Source organism: Halichoeres trimaculatus, unplaced genomic scaffold, assembly GCF_033239565.1.
Source record: "Halichoeres trimaculatus isolate MK-OKI-2021-1 unplaced genomic scaffold, fHalTri1.1 fHalTri1_scaffold_1, whole genome shotgun sequence".
Taxonomy (NCBI): Eukaryota; Metazoa; Chordata; class Actinopteri; order Labriformes; family Labridae; genus Halichoeres; species Halichoeres trimaculatus.
In genome coordinates, this window is record NW_027437179.1 from 25,452,656 (window position 1) to 25,475,940 (window position 23,285).

At 39.9% G+C, this 23,285-nt stretch overlaps 4 protein-coding genes across 4 annotated transcripts; 2 read left to right on the top strand and 2 right to left on the bottom strand.

Annotated features, from left to right (window-relative positions):
- Positions 1-2,781: 2,781 nt before the first annotated feature.
- Positions 2,782-9,607, bottom strand: usp49 (ubiquitin specific peptidase 49). The gene is made up of 7 exons (XM_074673243.1): positions 9,384-9,607; positions 8,142-8,238; positions 6,563-8,034; positions 5,712-5,919; positions 4,915-5,023; positions 4,541-4,746; positions 2,782-4,451 (listed from the first exon to the last, which is right to left on the bottom strand). Exons 3-7 carry the CDS (start codon positions 7,967-7,969, stop codon positions 4,348-4,350), a joined length of 2,034 nt encoding a protein of 677 aa, XP_074529344.1. The 5' UTR covers positions 7,970-8,034; positions 8,142-8,238; positions 9,384-9,607; the 3' UTR covers positions 2,782-4,347.
- Positions 9,608-10,718: 1,111 nt separating this feature from the next.
- On the bottom strand, positions 10,719-14,566 carry med20 (mediator complex subunit 20). The gene is made up of 4 exons (XM_074679569.1): positions 14,431-14,566; positions 13,986-14,131; positions 11,319-11,572; positions 10,719-11,237 (listed from the first exon to the last, which is right to left on the bottom strand). The coding sequence occupies exons 1-4, from the start codon at positions 14,442-14,444 to the stop codon at positions 11,016-11,018; spliced, it is 636 nt and encodes a 211-aa protein (XP_074535670.1). The 5' UTR covers positions 14,445-14,566; the 3' UTR covers positions 10,719-11,015.
- Positions 14,567-14,674: 108 nt separating this feature from the next.
- Positions 14,675-19,469, top strand: bysl (bystin-like). Its single transcript, XM_074679558.1, has 7 exons — positions 14,675-15,115; positions 15,402-15,552; positions 15,668-15,806; positions 16,719-16,852; positions 16,940-17,100; positions 18,331-18,433; positions 18,604-19,469. The coding sequence occupies exons 1-7, from the start codon at positions 14,842-14,844 to the stop codon at positions 18,956-18,958; spliced, it is 1,317 nt and encodes a 438-aa protein (XP_074535659.1). The 5' UTR covers positions 14,675-14,841; the 3' UTR covers positions 18,959-19,469.
- A 304-nt stretch (positions 19,470-19,773) lies between these two features.
- ccnd3 (cyclin D3) lies at positions 19,774-23,061 on the top strand. Its single transcript, XM_074677976.1, has 5 exons — positions 19,774-20,220; positions 20,307-20,522; positions 20,887-21,049; positions 21,821-21,963; positions 22,178-23,061. Exons 1-5 carry the CDS (start codon positions 19,984-19,986, stop codon positions 22,364-22,366), a joined length of 948 nt encoding a protein of 315 aa, XP_074534077.1. The 5' UTR covers positions 19,774-19,983; the 3' UTR covers positions 22,367-23,061.
- The last annotated feature ends 224 nt before the right edge of the window (positions 23,062-23,285 follow it).

A 23,285-nucleotide genomic window follows, 5' to 3' on the forward strand; every position in this document is an offset into this window, starting at 1 on the left:
GTCCATCTGTACATCAACATCATTAAACTCATTTAAACGTAAAAAATTCAGAGTGCTTCTGTTTCTGCACTGTTGTAGACCTGGAAAATTCACAGAGGTTTAGCTTTACAGGAATAGCCTATAAACACTCCATATGTAGTGCACCTAAAACATAATGCAAATTTACGCAGTATTGAGAATGTGATTCTTTGCCATAAATAGCACATTTAAAGATGGAAACAGGGGGCTGTTGGAAAAATGAAATTTCAGCTGTAATTGACCCTGGACTTTCAACATGACTTCTTTTGTATAATAAAGTATCATCTATAACTGCATCATCATTCAATAGCAAAATAAACACAAGAGAAATACATTTTCTACAACAAGTCGACCCAAAATAAAGATTTACAAACACATCTTATGCTGCTGTATAACGCAGTAATAATTTAATTTTTGACCAATTATAAAGCTGAAAAATATGGATAATGTATTAAATTCACATTAAGGAGTTTTCAACTGGTTGTGAAATGCAGATTTAAACAGACACCTCTTTATGACCTTCAAAAGCAAACAAGACTGTCCATTCTCATACTGCCATTATTAATGCCTGAAATGGCAAAGAGGGGATATTTGTCATTGTCATTTTAAACACATGAAAAATAAAATTCTCATTCAACACAGTTACTGACATTATGTTTTAAGTTTCAAAGCAGAAATTCACCGTTGTTGTAATAGACCTTTTGTTTTTTGTTTGTCTCATGGGTCTAACATTTCACTTTATGGTTCCTAATTCAGCAACAGAAGCTCTTCATAAAACTTTGTAAACAGTAACTTTTTGTTTTTGCCACACACTGCAGATGTTGATTTATCCATTTAATTTTCACTCATTTCTTTATTATAAATTTTCACATTTACATGGAAAAAGCAGGAGTGAAAAAGGGAGAACACTTTCCTCCTATAACAGATAATCCTCAGGGAATAATTCACTCATATCAGTTTTATCTTTATGTCTACAGGATAACATTTTTTTCTGAGCAACAAATCTTGTAGAAATTATTTAAGTAGCTGAATCACAACAATGTTCCTGATCAGTGCATACATCTGGTAAGACAATGGATGATTTCAGTTCTACAGTTGACAATGTTAACTTTTATTAGGACTCTAAATTACTAGATACCGATACCTAAGTTGTGTGTTTTGAATGGACTAAACCAGTAGTGAAAGTTTGGCCACAGTTAACGTAGTGTTTGAGCACAAGCTGATTCATCAGTGTATTTGGCCCCGTACCACTGGAGGCCAAAGGTGTCTAAAGCATTTGGTGAAAGATGAATGGATGGATGGGTGAGTGAATGAATGGAGAGGATAGGTAGACTAATAGATTTGTGTTGTGCAGTCGTGTTTTCAACAACATTCCTCCAAACTCCACCTTCAGTTTTATAACAATCAGTCTAAAATAAGAACTCTAAACAAGGCTTCAAATTTACTTCGTCTTTTAATAATTACTGTCAGGCAAAACCCAAATGACCATTACATTTATGACAGGTATTCTTACAGTACGAGACAGAACTCAAGGGGATCAGAACCAGTGGCGTGACCACACCTGACCGCTAAAAAGTAAGACATTCATCGTCATTAGATTGTTCCAACTTTTACATAGAGCGCACAAATGTTTATTTTGCATTTGACTCATATCAAACACAACAGTTTTTTCTCAATTACCTAACAAATTCTAAAGACCTCGATAGAAACAGCAGAGTAGAAAAAAAACATTGTATAACAAGCAGAAGAATTCCTGATTTTGTCTTAATTTCCTGTCAAGATGCAAGATGTACAATATATTGCTTTCAGGTGCTCAACTGAAACGGGTACCCCCAGTCCTCCCAAAACACATTCTTTAGTATGGCCATCTGCTCATTCACTCATCTCCTACAGGTAAAACACAGGTGCAGCAGTGTTTCCAACCGTACCAGACTGGTTACACTGTTTAACCACAGAGGGAGCTGCCAGTTAAAGAAGAGAGGAGCTTTAAGATGAAAAATCGAACAGATAGGACCAACAATAACAGCCCCTCCTCAAAAGTGCAGCTTTCCATCTAAATTTTTGCTTTTTCTTTTCTATGGAAGTAAAACACACGATGACTACAAAATAAACTCAAAAACAAGTTTTTGTCCACTTAGTGCACAGGACACAGTATTCAGTCAGAGCATTACAATTGAGGAGAGGACATACAAATGAGACAGTGACAAGTTTCCAATGCGACGTTTCACAATAACAAAAATATGGTGAACAGGAGGTAACACGGAGTCTAGATTTATCTCAACGATCAGCTTCATGATGAAACCATTTTCCTCTGACATTACACACAACGTGGTTTGCTTAAACACGGATTAGTGTGCTGTGCCGCTTTGTTCCAGGCTGTAAGACATGTGAATGTAGAAACTGTGGCAATGTATAACCACTCTAACATTTCCAGTGTGTCAGGTCATATTATAAGTGAATGCAGTGTGTTTAAAAAGACTAAAGAGTGCATGTTAGCATACAGAAAAAAAGAGTAGCTCAAGGTACTTTCAGACTTTAAGTACCAGGACCTCTTAGTTGCAGTAACTTTTTTCAAGGAACCAAATGGTTCCTGTTGCGTATTTCTTCTGAAGTCCTGTGAAGATTATGTAAATCAGGAAAGAAGTAATAACATTGCACTCACCCCCCCAGACCAGGGGCAGGCAATAAAAAAACAAAGGCTTAACAACAATGGTTCACCATAGACGGCAACAGATGGGCCCGCATCGTAACATTTGACAGTGATACTACAGTTAGCCTACATTGAGGAGATTCAACTTGTCCTGTTCTTGGTCTTTTGTAGTGTTGCAAATACATTTGCTGAACCAGCACTTGGAAGGAGACAAGTTCTTAGTGACAAAGCTGATTCAAAATGCACAAAATGTTCATCAAGAAGACAGGTTTCAAAAGCCACAGACTGATGTTAACGTTTCAAAAGTGATGCTGTTAAGTGACTTACTCTGATGAGTACATTTTGACACTGTAATAAAAAACTGAAAACTGAACTAGGGTGCATTCCCAGAGACACCCTCCATGTTTTAAAAGCTGTTGTAGTTTACAGGGTCACTCTTCAAATTGTAACACTGGGAGCTTGCACAAAGGCATTCCTGCTACCAGGCTCAAAGAAGACAGTTCTTAAGGCGTCATTCAGTCAAAGGAATCAAATCAAGTGGGTGTATTGTGGGCGGCAGGTGAGAAAAAAATCTTTGGAAAAGTGCTACCTCTAAGCTGTGGCTTCTCAGCAGGGAGATTAACTACCATGGAACAAAATTTTGACCCAAATTCCTGCTGTTAAAACAAACCGAGTTTCTTAAAAGGTGCCAAGTTCTGAGGTAAAGTTCCTGCTGTCAAAAGACAAAAAGCCAACACATCTGTTAACCCAAAAGCTAAGGTTGAAAACTGTTGATGTTTGCTTTAAATATCCTCCTTGCTAATATTACCTCCAGAAACCCTGCAGTATCCTACAGCATTGTCAAAAAGTAATATTTGCATTCACCTACTCCTGGCAAAAGGGAACATTGGTTTGTTAGTGGGGTATAAAAATACGCTGTTTAGACAAAATATTGTTTCACTAAAATTAGCTGAATCAAGAACAGGTAAAAACGTTTTATTCAGATACTCCACATGCGCACATCTTACAACCTAAAGACGCACAACAATTGAAAGGCATTTGAACATCCACACCCTGAGTGTCTTTTCAGAGGAAAATGGTTTGAATATGGAGAATCCAAGTGTAAGCATACTGTTAAAGGTGTACATTTTAACGTAGTGTATGTATGTAGTGCATTAGCTTTAACTGTTCTGAAGTAACATAACAAGAATCCAGAATCTGTGTTGCCCTGAAATCTAAAATGCTGTCTCAAGAGAGCGCCTGGTTGGTGCCAGACTCAACAGACATGAGCCATTTTTTAAACATGGATACAAAACTCAGTGATCAGCAGGACAAAGACCTGCTCCCACAGTCTTCAGGCCATTAATCAATATGCTGGTCCCATAGGGTGAGAAACCTGTGGCCTCATTTATGGAAAGATTTTTACTGTGTGCTAAAAATAAATCTAAAGATCACCATCAGAACACTTAAATTCAAAATGACCAATGTTTTCCTGGCAACAGCACAGTTTGTACACTATCATCTTTGAAATATTCTGCTAAAATGTACCCCATGCTGTCCTACTGCCCTCTTTTCCATCTTTTTTTAGGAAATCATTTCATAGTGACTGTTTCCTTGACATCAGGGAAAACATCAGAGAACATTTTTATAAAAGCAGCCATCAGCTGCCGTGTACAGGTTGACATCACAGCAAAAGGTACCTATGCAGATCTCTGGGTGTAGAACAGAATATAGGCCTGAGTGTTACACACTTCCTCCACACTGCAAACCTTCATCTCAGAGTCGTTACAGTGGACCCAGAAACCTGGTGGGACAGAAAATTATAAATTATGCTTAATATGAAGCAGAATAATCAGATTTCATATGTTGTTTTGGATCTAGTCTCTTCCTCACCTCCTTCTGTATTGTAGCAGTATGCGGTGTAGTGCCCTGAGCCAAAGCCTTTACCGTGATGCATAACTACAGCAGATAGATCGTAGGTGTAGCCTCCTCTGTGAACAGAGTGACCTGAGCCCGTGCAGCAGTATGGTTTGATGTTCAGAACTTGGTCAAAGGCCACGTGGACGCCGATTTTCTCCCTATGGTTCCGCCCCGACCATCTGCCATACAACAGTGTCACAAGCATCCAGTTAAAACAAATGCTCCTTTACTTAATATTTTGGATTCAGTAACAGAACAGAAGAAAAACAACAGACTGGATTATAAAGGTTGAAGTCACTGAATGATAAGTTAAAAACCTTTCCAAATGAGGCTTTAAAGAAACTTGCCTGAAGCGTTTGAGGTGCAGCCGTAGAACCTGAGGTAAACGGTAGATCAGAAGCTGCTTGCGTGCCTCTGACAGAACTAAGGGTTTGTGGGATGACTTCCTTCTTCTTTCTGCCAAACCAGAAAACAGTAAGAGACAAAGTGATTCCCCTAGACAATATGACTGCGTATTAGTGTAGAGAAGAGGCTGTGCTCTGTATGAGGCTTTTCAAACAGCCTAACATTTATTGGTCTGGCTTGGGAAAAAAAGGAAACCAACAAATGTTTCTTGTCACTGTCTCCTCGAGTTAACAATAGTGGGCTAAAATCCTGAGTCCTCCCTGCTCTGCACAGTCACTCGGAGTGGCAGAGGACACGTGTTGGCCTAAAGCTGGAGGGGTTGCCTTTCAGGCAAAGCAACACAATCTTTTTTTTTTTTTTTAACTCAGGGAGCAGAATTTAAAGTTCAAGAGGAAATTTTGAAAAAATTGCCATTTAATTTTAAACTTTGCCTTACAGATGTTTTTGTAAACACAGCTTTTTGCCTGAAGGCTATAATGTTTTTGCTCTAGAGTAGGTCCTCTCATTCTGAAGAGACTCTGTGGAACACAGGATTGTTGGAGAAGCCATCAGAACAACACTGGGTTTATAAGGAAGTTTCATAATTACATTTTAAAAAGCATAGCATTTCATTGCTCTTAAGTTAATCACATGTATCCAGCTCAGGCAGAAGAAAGCAATTAATGACAGAGAAAAGAATGAATCAAAGGGTCTTTCATTTTTAAAACCATGAAAAAAGAACAAAAAAAACTATACTGACTGTTGCAGTGGTTGCACGCATAGATGCTGCCTTCAAGAGCCTCCATCTCTGTAAACTTGGACAGCATCTCGGTGAGGGTGCAGCTGCGTTGGTAAGCTGCGGAGCCTGAGCCTTTGTCTATACTGTGGTAACGCTCTGGAAACTCCAAAGACAAGTCCCAGAATGGCTCAACTGTGTTTGACTTGTGCTTACAGGACAGACATGTAACCTAAAGCACCATGACAGGGAAGAAAAACAGGTGAGGACACTCACGGGAGATTCATAGTATAAAAGACAAATTAATCACTCGGCATCAATCTATATCAATAAAAGAAAAACCTCAAAATAAAGTCTATAAAGATTCATCTAAATTCTCTGACACACATTCTAGGGGTGCTATTTCTGTGCTGAATAGGATAAGCAAAAACATTGAATAACCCAGCTCTACCTTAAAAAGGCAGTGTTACAGGAAAGGCTGTGCACCCTGTGGTTACACTGGGTGCTAAAACTTGCTCTACCCCCCCCCCCCCCCCCCCCCCCCCCCCCCCAAAAAAAAAAAAAAAATATAATAAATAAATAAATAAAAACACAAAAAACATTAGACTAAGCAGATACACTAAAAAAGACAGATCTGTCTCTATGCTCTTCCATTCAGCTTAATGCAGGGACCCAAAATGACAGCTATTTTAAGCTCAGTATCAGTAAGCTCTCCCTCACACACGCACACACGCACACACGCACGCACACACACACACACACACACACAAACACACACACACACACACATATATATATATATATTCATATGTTAAAGGTGACAATGATCACATTTTTGTTTCAAGTTCTCTTTTTCTGCCGATGATCTGTCTTACCTGGCTGAGTAGCTGCCCATGAAAGATGGTGTTTAGAACCTTAAGCACTTGCTTTGATAGCTTCCTCTTTGTTATGGGTATAACTATCCTGCGTTTGGACCCTTCCGTGTCCAGCTCCTGCTGCACCTTGTCAAGCAGTTCACACAGGAACTCTTGGGCATCCTGCTGGTCATAGCCTCGAAAAGCCGGGATGAGGTTCCACACGGAGTGCAGCATGGCAAAAGGGGATACTAAGGACCATCGGCCTGACCACATGACCCTGAAAAGTGTGTGTAATTCATGGCACAGAGACATCTGCTGGCGGGTGGAGCATCGGGACTCCTTGGGCTGGACCAACTCTGCAGCTGGTGAGGGAGGTGGGACACTTTCTTTTCTGCCCAAGGGTAAGTTCCAGCTGCCCGTCTTCCCCATACGTCCAAGAGGACATCCTGTCAGTGACGCGTTACTGCTGACTACACCTCCCGTCACACCCTTCACCCCCTGGGAGTGGTTGGTCTTTGCCAGCAGCTCCTCAGTCTCACACAGGTCCAAAGTGAGAAAACACTCCCTGAATTTCTGCAGGTGGCTCAGCACTTGCAATATTGAGTTCATGTAGCACGTGTTTCCCAAGTTGCGCAGACCGGTGACACCTGGAGCCAACCGCCGGCGAGTTACTGTGTGTGTGGAGTAGTATCTCCTCAGCTTAGCAGCTCTGCCATTCTGAGGGGCCTTTCGGGACAAAGTTAGGAGGGAAGGCTTCTTGGGAAGCGGAGGAGGTAGGCGTTCTGGAGGGTCGCGAAATTTGCGAGGAATGAGTGTGATGGTTGAACGTGGTGCCTGAGTAAGAAGCCTGGCACTTTTCCTGGGAGGGACATTGCCAAGCTCTTCCATGAGTCTTCTTTTCACCTCTTTTTTTTGTCTTTTAGCTTCCTCAAGTTTCTCTTTGCGCTGATCCTGCAGCTCCTGATGCTTGTTTATCCACACCTTAAGCATCTTCCCAAGAAGTGCTTTCCTCCTGTGACGCAGAGCTAGCTGCATGGCAGGCTGCGGCCCACCTTCTCCTACCCAGGGGGTGCTTTCCCTCCCAGTGGAGGAGCGTAGTGAGCGTCTACCCGGGCTACGAACAGTAGAGAGCGCCCCTCTGAGGAGTTTGAGGTCACCCTCCGCATTATCATTGAGTACATAGTCTCCACAGGCAAAACAGAACACATCCAGCTCACGCACCTCCATAGCCAGAGGGTGGTGTGTCTCCTGAAAGTGTTTGAGCGAGTGTTCTTCTATGAAACGTCCACAGGCCACGTGGGAGCACTTGAGGCAGGCCCACACTGAATCCGTGGTGCTGCAATCGAAGCAGTGCCATTTTTGTGGATTGAGGATAGAATGGTCCTGGCCCAGACGAAGGCGTCCCACGTGCTTACAACGATCCATCGCTCCAGATACACATGAGGCCTCAGTGATAGGACACACGTCCTGTAACCAAGCAGGAACTCATTCTGGAGTGAAAATAATAGAGAAGAATAAGACAGTATAAAGGTTAAAAAAAAACATTTCCTACAACACAGCGGGCAGATATTAGCAGTACATAAAAAGACATACTCACAGAAAAAGTAGTCTGCTTTATCAGATTTGGTGTAATACATCAACTTCTAGCTTGATGAGCCATGCCTAATGTCACCTTTAGCACCCACAGGAACACTCTGAGAAATAGGAAAAATTTTACATGAATCAGATTAAAAATGGGGTGATGAGATTTGTTTTTGACTGAATAAGCATTACAACATATTGTACACAATGTATTAAAACCAGCTGATAAACACCAGTCTAAAAACATATTCCCAAGCAGACCCCAGACAGGAAATTTGTACAAACTTTTGTTTAAAAAACACAAGACAGGGTACTCATTGCTAATTAAAGGAAATAAGATGAATCAGTTGAAATCTGCTGAACTGAAAGCGCTGGGAGAATTTTGACATGAAGAGTGCTTGTCTCCATTTAAATCAAGTGGTAATCCATGTTATTGTCTAGACTCTACACCAACTGTACCAGCACAGTACCAGCACAGTGCAACCTCTACGATTATGTCTGTGTATATAACCCCACCTTTTTAAATAAAATAGCAAATTAAAAAATCTAACTTGCATGACCTGTCTCTGCAACTTTCCGAAGGTGGTTCGTGGAAAGTTGCATCGTTCTCTTCGATTGAACAACTGACGCTGTTTGTCTCTTAACACAGGTGGTGATTCTGATAAATGTAATATCCAATCTGTGCATTGTCGTCTTTTAAAGCCTGCTGTCTAAAACAAAGTGGCTGGCTTTTCACGCCATGCTAAACTACCCTACGATCACCATGTTCAGCCAGAACAAAGAACAGCCGAGGAGCCACTCCACTCTCCAGGAACATCCAGCAACTTTGTTGGTGTGAGACAGCCCAGCAACCAATAAGTTAGCTCTCGCCGCTAACCGCTAGCTCCGGCAGTTGTACTCAGGATTAGCGCTCCTTAGCCTTTGGCGACGTTTGTAAAGGTTTAATGTTAAAAACAGATGATTTGTTGGTACCTTTATGTTATTAGCTTGCCACCGTGGCTAGCTTTAGCTATGTAGCTAACACGGTTGCCGAGGACAATCGAAGTTAACCTAACGGTGTTTGTTGGTCGCTGACGTTCACTAACTATTAACACTGTGCGGCTTAGCTGGCTAGCGACCTGCGCCGTTAACCGTAAAAGACTCCCTGGTGACTTTCATCATAGAAAGCCGGGTAACAGAGGATGCATTAACACCGGGCCTTATCTGTGTTTGTTACTCCATCGTAACATCTGATAATGGAAGAGTAGGGTAACGTTACCATAGCCAACATCCATCCATCCGGTTGGTACTCTCAGAGCTGGTTGTTGTCCTCTTCACAGATTGAACAACCCAACTCTCCATCCGAGTCCAGACCCTGCCGCTCTCATTGGACTGGGACTGACTGGCAGCCGGTCTCTCATTGGCCGATTGGCTGAACAACAGGCAGCACGGTGGACCGTCCGTCCGTCCACCCACCGAGGCCACATGGAACAATAACTAACCGAGGCTAGACTGCCAGGCGGGCGGAGAGGACGGCTGCTCCTGAGCGCCTGACCCCGGTGTCCCCGAAAGCCCCGTGCCCTCCCTGCGTCAGCTGGTTTGTGGTAATCTCGTAAAATGCACTAGAGGGATGAAGCTTTTAATCACAGTATTAGCTGAATCCGGTGTGTGGGGGACTTAAAAATGAAGACTTGGGGCTTTATAATGGTTGTGATTCAAGTTAACAGGGTATAACACAGACTGAAATTGGTGCCAAGTGCTAATCCAGCAAAAGGCTGCTGTCTGTACAAATCTGGATTGTTTCAAATCATCATTCTCTTTATATTTTTGTAGTTTTCAAGTAACCCGTTATAAAATCCCGTGGTGATGATGTTCAAAAATAGACATTTTTGAAGACCTTAGTCCACTTGCCTTAACAGACCTAAACTCACTGTTCTAATGACTTCGAGTCCATTTCTGGGACAGTTTTCTTTCTTGTCTTTCGGTAAATCTCTTCAGAATATTTGCTCTGATACAATACCACCCTTCTTCACAATTGAATAACCTCTTATTGAATGAACATCACCAGTTTCAAGAAAATCCTTGAAAAGTTATTCTTTGCACTTTTTTATGATCATTATTTGCTGATGTTAATAAATAAGTGATTAAAGACTTCAAATAAACTTCATTTTCTCTGCTTAGACACCTCAAGAGGTCTTGCATAGATGAGGGGACTCATGGGGACCAGTCATTTTGCACTGAATAAATAAAAGCACATCACAATAGGGAAAGCCCAAGTGTAAATAATACAGTTCATTATGGATACAAATCCAGCTGGTTTACTGGGAGGCCCGGATTTATAAATCTTTGAGTTTTTTTCCAACTCTAACATACACATAGTAGAAGTGTAACAGACAATAGTAAGGTTTAAATTGACTTAAATTAAAATAACATTTATTTAACAGTATCTTAATGCAAGACATCTACATCTCACACAATTAAAAGTCTACCTAAAATCAAGACAATTGGAGAATTAAGATCCTCAAGCCTGTTTTGAATACACCCTCAAAAGGATTTATTAAAACTTAATGAATAAACTTACATTAGGCAGCACCTATGAATGGAAATAAAATTGGATAAACCAACAGAAAACTGTCTGTGATGTTAATTAACCTTTGGTTCTAAATGTGCTGAAGACAAAAGACTAAGTAAAATGCTAGTGAACATGACATAAAAAAAGATCATTACTGTATAAATTGAGAGCATTAAAGATTTCAGCTTATACAGCTTTATATAGTTTAATACAAGATGGCTTCACAAATGAAAATTAGAAACCCAACAATATCTGGTTACCATGCTGATAGATGGTGCCAGAGTTATACAAAATCAACACAAACATAGAAAAATAGATCTCTCCAGTGCTTCTGCCAACTCAACGCACGTTGCTCCCTGGGATCTGCAGTTTACGAAGTTTGTTGAACAGCTCCAGGTACTGTGTCATGGTGTCAACACAGTCTGCCGGTGCAAAGAGCCCTTCAGGTTTGGCAGCAAACACAGATGGTAGCTCAGGAACACTGGAGCTGAGAAAGGTTGTCATAAACTCCCTCATGAGATTCCAGCAGTCCCCTGGAACCACGCAGGGGCAGTACTCCACCTGAGGGATGAAACTCAGAGTTATAACACTCACAGAAAATGTGTTGTTTCAACTCTGAGAGACGTGACTTTCAAAGCATACCTCTACTGATATCCCTCTGGCGCTGGAGCTCATCGTCACAGTACCAACTTTTATCAAAAAGTCACAGTAGCGGTATCTAGAACCACGACACTCCACCTTGTGCCCCTTGGCATTTTGGAAGTGACTTTTTAGCTTCACCATGAGAACATCAAAGTTTGAATCAGCTATCAAGCAGGGTCCGCCTTCAAACAGAGCCAGGCAGCTTAAGGGAGTTTCAGAATTATGCATCACGTACAAGAGCTTGGAGGGCTGACCTGAAACACACATGCAATAGTTATCATCAAAAGTGTCAAATGACAGAGTTTATCCACTCATGACAGTTTTTAATAATGATTTCATTGCTTAGTTTTCGAATTCTAAGACACTGAAAATTGCAACATAGTATTTTTTACAAAAGCATTACATTCAGAGGGCAAGCTTTGTCATCACAGTTTGTGCGTTAACCAATCACACCAAGATATGACTCCTGTAAAGTTTTATGTACCTGCTGGCCAAACAAGTATGAGAAAAATCCATAAGGGCTTTATTTACTTTAACAATACAGACATATTGCATGCCATTTTTTGTTTACAGGGGCATCTTGATATGTTCTAGAAAAACAAATACATTTTAACATGTATTTATAACATGTAAACTAATATGTTTCAAGCAAATGTCTATTGGTGACTATGGTCCACAGCTAAATTACGTAAATAAATAATACAATAAAATAATAATACAGTAAAAAAATAAACACCTCCATATGAGAAAAATTACTATCTTAATATCACATGACATCTCTCAGTCAAATTCAGAACAACCACAATTGTAGGGACTAATTTTATAATTTCAGATACTGGTTTTGGGATTTCATTACCTATAAGCCAACATCATTAAAAGGAAAATAAAAAAAGGCTTTCATTTTTCAATTAGATTTGACTACTTTCTATGGAATTCCAAAAAAACTAAAAATGTTTTCATTACACATGCACCGATGGGAAGGTCTGACAGCCAGCCATTGTCACTTTTTGCTCTAAGACCTAAACTCGGGACACTTTATTGGTTGTTTAAGTTAAAACATAAAGATTGTATTTTTAAATGATTTTCAATAAAATGAGATTGGAACATTTAAGGTATATGCTGTCAGTTATAAAAAATGAAAAATAAAAACCAGTACCTGCCCATATCGCTATCAGCCGGTCAGGCGTTTTAAAGATCGGTGATTGGCCAGGAGATTGTGATTGTTGCACCCCTAGTTTTCATAGTATTTTAATGTATTGCAGTGCACCTGTATATGCGAAACTATTTTGCAGTGCGTTCAAGAACCATAAGATGACAGTCACAAATTTTAATTGTTGTCTAAGACCCAATCATCTCACTGAAATATCATGTAGCACAATAAAAGGGGTGTAGGTAAAAAAATGAACTAAAGAGATGATAACCATTGCAATTTTAAATGCTAGGGATGGATACCTTTCACATTCAAAATGACACAGTGACACAGACAATTTTTGATACTTTTGTGTGTTTATGTGGTAAAAAAATATCAATTTGTGTAGAATAAAATGTAAATTATTTTCAATTTAACATATTTTTTCTTCAGTTTATAAACTTGTAATGCTGTGTTTATGCCCACTATGGAAAATCACCTACTCTTCCACTCCCTCACAGTCACAAGAATGCAATCAGGTACCTAAACATGGTACCTTTTGATTTTACATGGATCGGTACTTGGTACTTTTGGCAGAATTTAGTCGGTACCTTTTAAAGTACCTAACTAGGTACCCATCCCTACTAGATATGAATCAATTAAAATTTAACAAGTTGTAGTTTTTATTGACAGTGCTGTGCAAACCTTTTTCAGTGATGTACCCCCCTGTGAAAAGTTTTTCGCTGCCAAATACCCCCTAACAAGCGCATAGCAGTTTTGATTGAAAAAAAGATGCAAAACACTGTACTATCATTGTCTGATTTACGAAATATTATTCATTAATGTAACATTGTTGTCAACCCCAAAATTGCGACCACATAGGCAAAAACCTTATAACTACATCAACTCTAAAACAAAAGTAACTATACACATGTCTAAAAGGTAAGATCTGTGCACATAAGAACACAGGTATGTGTACCCCCATATGAGAACCACTGGCGTAGTGCATTACCTTAAACAGCACAGATTAAAGCAGATCAGATTAAGTGTAGTATAAAAAGAAAACCCCTTTTTCCCTTAAATTAAAATGAGTGGGCTGGATATTAAATCCTGCCCCTTGCCCCACTGGTACAATTGAGTGGCTCACATATTTAAAACATGAGGACTGCCAATTCAGACAATTTTTTATTCACTGTGACTGAAAAGTTTAACCTGAAGAGAAAATACAGCTGTTACTATGTGATTACCTTAGGAATTTAAGTTTTGAACAAAGTGAGACAATATATTTTGAAAATTTGCATATTCATCATTTAAAGATACAATTAGAGTCACTGTTGATTTGCCTTTTAAGTGTGTGATGAATACTGTATACAAAAGGTCTGGATATCTCAGCCCCTGGCATTTGGACAAGAACCATCCGAAAGCTGTATCTTCAATGCCTCAATGCTCCAGGGGGGTAATTTTCAAAATACAAAGTTAATTTTATCACCAGATCCACAGTGTAAGACTCAATGGTAGGAGAGAAAGTATAGGATTACCGCTGACATTTCCTGTTGCATGGTAGGTCTCACAGTCTACACAGAAGCTGCCCTGCTTCACAGCCCCAAGCTGCTCCAGTTTTTTGTGCAGGATGTCCACTGTCTGCTGCACGCTCTTTCCCTCTGCCACAGGCACCTGGCACACACTGCAGGGCAACAAAGCACCACACGACACAAGAGAACGTAAATTCAATGTGTATAGTAGAAAGGAAAAACATTATAAATCTGCTTCTTAATTGTAATAAACATGTAATGTCATAACAACTGCTCCCTCTTTTGAGGTGCACCCCAATGGGCGATGCTTCTCTGCATACTGACAGTGGCGTCTGTATGCAACGGTTGAGGCGAGACTGGTTGAAATTATAGCTAGCTTGTAATTTGAGGTCGTGGAGATAATGCGAATCAAGTTTAAATGCAATCTTAAAACACAAGTTAATCAGCTTACCAAGTGACACCCATTTGATTGTAGCCTTGTTTTCTGCGCTTTCGTTGACTACTTCCGGGTCAAAGGAGTTCTTCCGCTGGAATTATCTCTCCGCTTTGAGGAGAATAAAAATAAAATTGACGTTACACAAATACAAAAGTAAATCTCTTTATTTTTGTTGGTAAAAGCAGTCCGTTGACGAATGAAGCATTGAAAATATCAATACAATTTGTTAAAAAGTTTAACTGCCCTCCGCTCAACTGCGTCACTTCCACTTGCTATGGACGTCTGCACGTGTTGAAGGGGACTGTTTACAGCGCGGAGGCTTCAAGAGGAAAGCGTCTTTTAACTATTGATTACGGGACCCGTCTTTCAAAAACTCAAGACAACACTGACAGCAGAAACCAAAACACGCAATATATCACCCCTGCGATGCCGAAAGTGAAAAAATCGAAAGGTGGAGGGGAAAAGAGCGGAGGCTCGGTGGCGTTGGCTGACCAGATCCTAGAAGCAGACACGGTGCGAGCCCGAGGTCGAGTGAAGAACAGAGACAGTCGGGCGGAAAATGAAGACAACTACGTAGATGAACGTCTTTCAAGGAAGATCTTGCAACAGGCCCGAATTCAACAAGAGGAGCTTCAGACCGAATATGGCTTGGCACCGGAGAAGAAGAAAACACCAGTCACTGTTCTCGGTGATGTTGGAGGTATGCCCCCCTTACTGTAAGCTGCACCTACATCACTGAGGATGTTAGGTTTTATATAATTTGTAATGTTTAAAATTTACTCACATTAACATTGCATGTTAAATACATTGTCCAGTTCAGTGTTTTGAAATGTTATTTTATTTATTTTTTGACAGATGTAGTAATTCAGTTATACCTGGTGCCAAAAAAAACCCTCGATGGACCAATCAACCATGATTTACTTGTTGGTTATTGGAACATTGCAGTGTGAGTATCTAATAATCCATGTTACCCCCGAATCCTTCAGGGTCTGGTGCTCAGGATGCAGACTCAGATGAGGAATGGCCAGCACTTGGAGCAGGAGGTCCTGGGGATGTGGAGTACGACACAGAAGTTGTTGTTGATGCAGATGATGAAAAGGCTATTGAGATGTTCATGAACAAAAATCCACCAGTGAGGCAAGACAAAACCCTTTCTTAATAGTTACAATAGCTGCAGAGACTAAACTGAAAGCACACACTATAAGTCTGAGTGGTAAGCCATGTTTTTTTTTTCTCTTTATTTCTATTTCAGGCGAACCTTGGCTGACATCATAATGGAAAAGATTACGGAGAAGCAGACAGAAGTTGGGACAGTAATGTCAGAGGTGTCAGGATGTCCTATGCCCCAGTTAGACCCCAGGATAATAGAAGTGTACAAAGGTGTTGGAAAGGTAAGTTAAGTCCTCATGTTTCATGATATCAATTCATTCTAACATTTTCATATACTGTGCTCATTTGCAGCAAAATATGTAGACTTGTTTAATAAGAAATGACATCCAAAATCTTAGCATTTATATGTCTGTAGTCAAGTAACTCAAACAATAACATTCAACTTGTTTAATTTGCGGAGAACTTTTTTCAGGGGTTACAAAAAATGTTGCATCAGTAGTTAAAAGGCCAGTGAACCACACACAATGCATTTTAGGTGGCTCTGTGTGTAAATCCTAGTGTGATGTAGCACATTTTTTTAATAATAATAGTCATTAAGTGCATGGAATTCATAAAAACGTACTTGTCCATTTAGTGTTGATGATTTAATGTTCAATCAACATTTACCCACAGCAAATGTAATGTTTTCTTTTACCAAGTGATTTAAAGTGGTTGTAAATCTAATCCATGGGTTCTGTGAATGGGATCGTTTTTCCAGTCTCTTATAACATATCCTGTTTATTGTAATACTATCTTAAATGTATCAATGTCTCACTCTTTGTTAGTTGACAGTAATGAAAACTAGCTTGTTAGCATTGTGGTTTAAAATCCAGGTATTTGCTGTATTGCAGGTGAGGGGAAAGTGATTATTTTTCCCCATGAGGATGTGACACCAACTGTATCTATAGCTCATTAGAGGATTGGTTGTTAATAGAGTGGGGAGGAGGATTAAAGAAACAGCTGCTAAAACTAAGCATTTCAGATAGGGGCTGAAAGAAGGTTTTTCTTAAACACCATTGTGGGGAAATATGGACATTTTTTGGCTGTGAAGCTACTTCGGGTACCAGAAAAGCACAACACCCTCTTTTTAATGTGAGTTCCCTTGATAGTCTTGAAATAATACATGCGTTGTCTGTTTTCTTTTTCTTCTTTAGGTGCTCTCAAAATATCGCAGTGGTAAATTGCCAAAAGCTTTTAAAATTGTCCCAGCACTTGCAAACTGGGAACAGGTTCTGTATTTGACGGAGCCTGAGACCTGGACAGCAGCTGCCATGTACCAAGCAACAAGGTAAGACCTTAGGTGGCTTGTGCAAGGCTTTACATATTGTCAATATCACAGACAATGCAGTGAAGGATTTTCTACCGTTTGTTCTAGGATCTTCTCCTCCAATCTGAAAGAGCGAATGGCCCAACGGTTTTACAACTTGGTGCTGCTGCCCCGAGTGCGGGATGATATTGCAGAGTACAAGCGACTTAACTTTCATCTCTACAGTGCTCTAAAGAAGGCCTTGTTCAAACCAGGAGCATGGTTCAAAGGTAAGACTGGATGTTGGCAGAAAAATATTATGTAAATAGTGTTGAACCCCCCAAAAGCCCTATGAACCCCCTTTTCTTAGCACATTATAAAATGCTAGACAGATCATACAATCAGGATTTTGGATACATGTTGCATTGTAGTTTTTATAATGATACTCTGTCGCAGGAAAATGGCCTCTACAGTTGGGGAGAATAGTTTACTATCTATGGAATTCTTGCTAAAGAAGTCCCCATGAATAATTTTTGCATCATCAATCAATTTTGGTTGCTATGATCACGTTTAAGGCACCAAGTTGTCTTGGTAAGCATTACTTGTTATTGTTTTATTTAAATAACTGAATGTGGGACAAAGCTTTAGTCTTACAATCCCTGTTGAAAACTAAAAAACTTAAAGATGTAAATGAAAGAGATTTCATGAAACCTTCCCCAGTCTATCACTCTGGGACAATTCATGTTTTTAATTACAGCTCTGAAATAAGAACCCTTATTCTGAGCACATTGGGATGACTTGCTCTCCAAATGTTTAACAACACCACTGGATCTTCAAGCTCAGGAATTATATAACTCCAATTATCATTTTTTTTGTTCTCTTAGCTCAGTATGATCACAAAATGCCCCCTTTTAATGCAGTTATTTTCCCCTACTTCTAGCGACCCTGTTGAAACATTCAACAACCAGTAAGAGACAATGCCTCTAGGTGGCAGTGTTTCATAGAAATATTAAGTATGAGTCAGGGCTTTGTACCATACACCAACATTAATTTTCAATTTCAACATAAAATATTGCATTATCTGGGTTCAAGAAGGAAGGAAGGAAAATAGCATAAATTTGAATCGCATTCATGTCACGATCCATGGATTGTTTTGTTCTCTTTGTGACTCATTTCTTAGGTAATTCAAAAAAAGTCTATGTCAGTCAGAGCTCCTACGAGGAGTTTTTAGCTTGAACTGAAATTAATACTGATGCCTCTACTTGACCCACGAAAGTAAGCGTTTAAAACATTAACAACAAGATGGATATTTCTTCAAAATAGTTTTTGTGGTTGTAATCTGTGCTGGGGACACATCAGAATTGGTCAGAAGCACCGCAGTGCAAGAACAGCATTGATGAAACCAAAGTAATGAGTGAATTATTTAATACTTAAGAGACCACACAAACAAGGATACCCTTGATTTCTTTTTGACAGTGTAGTGCAGGAAAAGTCTTTACCATTTGTGTCTTTTCCCACAGGTATACTGATTCCTCTGTGCGAATCAGGGACGTGTACTCTCAGGGAAGCTATTATCATTGGCAGCATACTCACAAAGTGCTCAATTCCTGTGCTCCACTCGAGGTGAGTTTTACTTTCACTGACTTTTGCCAGCATCTCATCATCATCTCTAGGTGTGGGATTTAGCCAGTTGACCTTAAGACTTTATATTGTCTGGAGTTGGCAGGTTTAAAGAAGGTGAAGGTTATGTAATATGAAAGGTTGTAGAACAAGCAGTCTCTCTTGTCTTTCAGTGCTGCAATGCTTAAGTTGGCAGAGATGGAGTACAACGGCGCCAACAGCATTTTCCTACGTCTCTTACTCGACAAGAAATATGCCCTGCCTTTCCGTGTCCTGGATGCCTTGGTGGCCCACTTCCTGTCCTTCCGCAGTGAAAAACGTGTACTTCCTGTACTGTGGCATCAGAGTTTACTCACCATGGCTCAGCGGTACAAGGCTGACTTGGCCTCTGAACAGAAGGGGTCACTTCTGGAGCTGCTCAAAATACAAACACACCCTCAGATCTCTGCAGAGATTCGCAGAGAACTGCAAAACTCAGAGTCCAGGGATATTGAAATTGGACTCCCTGTTACAGTTGATATGGACTGAGGTCACTGTTTATTTTGGATCTGGGGCATCCTTTTCCTCTTTTCATGTCAATGTGACATGCTTCATATAGCAAGAACAAAAGTCTAACAATCTAACAACTATTCTTTTCTTATCAAGAAACTGTCTACAGAAAAGTTTCTCACTATGATGTCTCAGGATTGTCTTCTCAGCATTGAATGTTTTTGTATCTGCTTTTTGCAGTTCATTGCTTGAGATTGGAGACTGGCATTTCTGTATAAAAAACAGTAGTCATTATTTTATTTGGATTAAACAGTGAATTCTGAAAGGCAAGTCATGAAATATGAGGTTGGTTAAAGTTGGGCTGTTTAAGCTGTGCCTACTATGAATGGTCATAAAACAGTAAATTGTGGACTTTAGATGGTTTGGACAGTGATGCCTGCTTATTCATATATTCACTGTCCCTATTATGTCTTCAAAAAATACAGCATACCATGTTAACTGGAGCATATTAAAACAGGTGAAATGTGTTGGGTTTGGTGTTATGTTTCTGTGGTCAGTGGTATCAGAAACAAACTCTTTGTTAGTTATTACATTTAAATGTGTTAGGGTGGTTTTTATTTTTTTTATTTTTTATTTTTAATCACATTCTTGAAACCAATGTGTTATCTTGACAATTAGAATCAGAAAAACACTTTTTGAGGTGAGGCTTGTGCGCACCAAAGCTATTTCGTGGTAGCACTTTCAAGTGGACCAGGGAGCTGGGCTCCGTTCTTAAATACGTTTTTGACACTTGAAAGATGAAAAAAAAAAAAAAAAAGAAAAAGAAAATTATAAAATGTCAAGTTTGAAAGATTACGAGGTGTCGAGTTAAGCAGTCAGTGGATTCCTTTTCTCGGCAAATGAGAAACACTGATGACTATTAGCATTTGGTGAACGTCACTCAGCTAGCTGAAATAAGCTAAAGGAAACGTCGTGATGTCAAGAACAGTGAACCGGGAACTCAGCGGTTGACGTTTAAATGATTCCGTTAACATATAAAACGGTCCGTTATTGAATTCAATCGAATGGATCCTTGTGAGGACAGTAGTCGTGAAAACCACTCCCGTGATGGAGCTCCTGGTGAGGGTTTGTGTGGTGTGGTTCTCCGAGCTGGTTGCGACCCAGCCGTGACCGGCGACCTCCGGGCACTACGCAATCTAACGGCCCTGGAGAAGGTATCTCATGTAGCTTCTGACTTTGACAAACTCCAGAAAGACATACAACCATACATGCGAAGAACACTGGCTGTATGGATGTTTCAGGTACTGAAATAATCAGGTAGAACCAGCCCAACGTACTGTATGGTTCACAAGGATGGCTTGAAATCCAACAGATGGCTCTCTTACAGGTGTGTGAGGAGCAGAAATGTGAGGAGGAGGTGTTCCCGCAGGCGGTGCGGTACCTGGACTGCTACCTGAGCCGGTTTGCAACTGAGAAGTCCAACCTACAGCTTTTAGGGGCAGTCTGTATGTTCTTGGCATCTAAAATGAGAGAGACTGTCCCTCTGACTGCCAGCAAGCTCTGTATCTACACAGACAACTCCATTTCAGTCTCAGACATCCTGGTAAATTACTATTAGTAATTTTTCATTAACCACAGCGTTTATGTTAAGATATAAACACAGGGGATGGCCATGGCCCAGGGCACAGATTCCTAAATTGCTGAACAGATTGTGTGTTTATTGTAAAAGCCCTTCTTTTTTAACTTAGCAAAAAAAAACAACACATCTGACTTGCAAATTACCAGAAACCTGCATCCTCCAAAACATTGGATTCACTAGGTGCAAGATATTGCAAGGCTCCATTGTCTAAATATTTTTAATAAAGCTGAATTGCAGGGAAATGCAACCTCTTATGAGATCAATGAGAAGTGTTAAAATAAATGAGGATCATAAAATGCGGTTATGCGGTGGTATGTGTGTGTTGCAGCAATGGGAGGTGGCAGTGGTATCCAGGTTAGACTGGTGTTTGGCTTCTGTGGTGCCCTCTGACTTTATGGAGCCCATCTTTCATGCTCTCCCCATCATTCAACCCCATCATCTTCCAAACGTGCGTAGGCATGTGCACTCCTACATCTCACTGGCAGCCACTGGTAAGTTACATAACTGAGTTATCAATGAAAGATGCTTTCTTGCAAATAAAACACGTGAGAGGTCAATGTGCATTAAGACAGGAGATATTTTCAAATACAAATTTATGCAGTTATTCTTGTATTTCTATGCCTTTCGATAAGTTATTTATAATCAATTTAACTTATACACCATTTTATTCAAAGCTGTACTTTTTAGGTAATACCATAATTTTTTTCAAATTAACTTCCTGGCCGCAAACGATAGACACAAAGCAGCTATGACTGATCACAATGTGTCAGCAGTTCATTTTGAAGTCAGAGAGCTGAGTTTGTGTAATCCCGTATTGTCTGCTTTGAAAGACCAGCGTCCAACCATTCAGCTGGCTGATTTCCCACGAATCTCTTTGATGCGGCCTGAGGCAACAATGTCACAGGGATACAGTCAGTGGGTGCTTTTTTAGACTAACTATGACATTATAGCCCATAAATTTAGAATCACTCCTGACTCCTGACATTGTGTCCCATTCAAAAAGGTGTCTGAGCACAGATTGTATGGCTGACTTTTTGTCTCAGCTTTCCTCCTGTCTCAAGTGTTCTGGGTACTGTGTCAGATTATCAGGTTTTGGGAAATGTCTGCTTTTAGGTTCTACCTATTGTCCATTAGGGTAGGTCCACATGGATGGCATCTGTCATATTGTCAGCAAATGACCTTTTTGACCTTTTTACCATTGTATTCCGAAACTTCAAGTGATCATATGGAATCACAATTCATGATATTCCTCTTTTCCTCAGACAGCAGATTTTCAAAATTCTTGCCCTCCACTGTTGCATGTGCCTGTGTGAGCATTTCCATACAAAGGCTTAAGTCAGTGGATTCTGCCATCTCTCCTGATTCAGTCATGAAGTTTTTGGCCAACCTTCTGGCCATTGATCTGGTGAGTCTAATGTTTAACAGACATCCTTTTTTGACTTTGTCCTATTGTCAACACTAACTGAAAGGACCCTGATCAAACGGTCTGAGAAACGAATCGTAAAAATTCACGTTTTGAAAACCAATAATGCATGTGCAGAATGTGTTTAAAGAGACAATCTGTCCATGACCCACTGATGAACCTCTGAGTGTTTTTCTTTGGATGTGACCCTGAACAGAGCTCTGTCCTCCTCTGCCATGACCAGCTTTGGGCTGTGTTGGAGCTCAGTCTGCCCTCATGTTTCCTGGATAATGTTTGCAGACCAGGAGAGCACAGTTCAGAGATCAGTTACACCCCTGCTGACATTCAGGATGTTGTACTGACATCGAGTGAAAACACTGCCAAGAATTGCTTGACTGACTTTTAAAACCATTTACTTTTCGGATTGTTTCCAGAGATTCCATTTTCGCATGGATAGTACAGTTACCACAGTTTCAGAAAGGATTTGTCTTTTGTGTTGCTAGGTTTACATATTAGTGATTGCTAAACAGCTTGTGAGAGGAATAGAAATGTGATTGTTTTTTACCACTCAACTTGTATTTGTACTTTGAAAATTAACGGTGTCTAGACAGTTAAAACAAACCAAAAAACGATACCAGAGAAAACGAGTGGAAACTGAAATGATCTCAGATAAATGATTTGAAGTGCCCTGGAGAAATTGGTGTCAACCTTTAGAGTCTGTTGTAAATGATAACATGTTTAAACACCAACTTTGTTACAGTGTTGGTATGTCAACAGAATAAAATGATACAGCTTTAGTTCCCCTTAGCAAAAGTTAAAGGGAAAGTTTGATACGTAGTATAACATTTATAACCTTTAAAGACTATGACCAATGTTTGCACATTTGTATTTATGAATCCATAATAAATTTATATATATTTATAAATATATCTGGATGGTTTAAGCACATACCGGGAACAACATCTGAGATCTCGGTCCAGAAGTGCACACACCTCGGAACAGCTAAGGTCCTGCACAGAACCCTCAGGCTCATAGGCCTCTATGGATAACATCAGCCAGCATTTAGTTTTTTTTCATTTTTTTATTGATTTACTTGTCCCAGTTGCACAACAGCATGGCAAAATCCCACAGTTGTATAAATACGAAGCCAGTCACTTTGGCAGCCATGGTGCTGTCAAAGAAAAAAACTCATTCACAGATCCAGCACACCTACATCTCACTGGACAAGTTATAAAAAGAAACTTATGAAATACCAAAAAATGCACATTACATTTTTCAAAAACATGAAACCAATAAAACCCTAGACCTGGATTTCAAAAGGATTA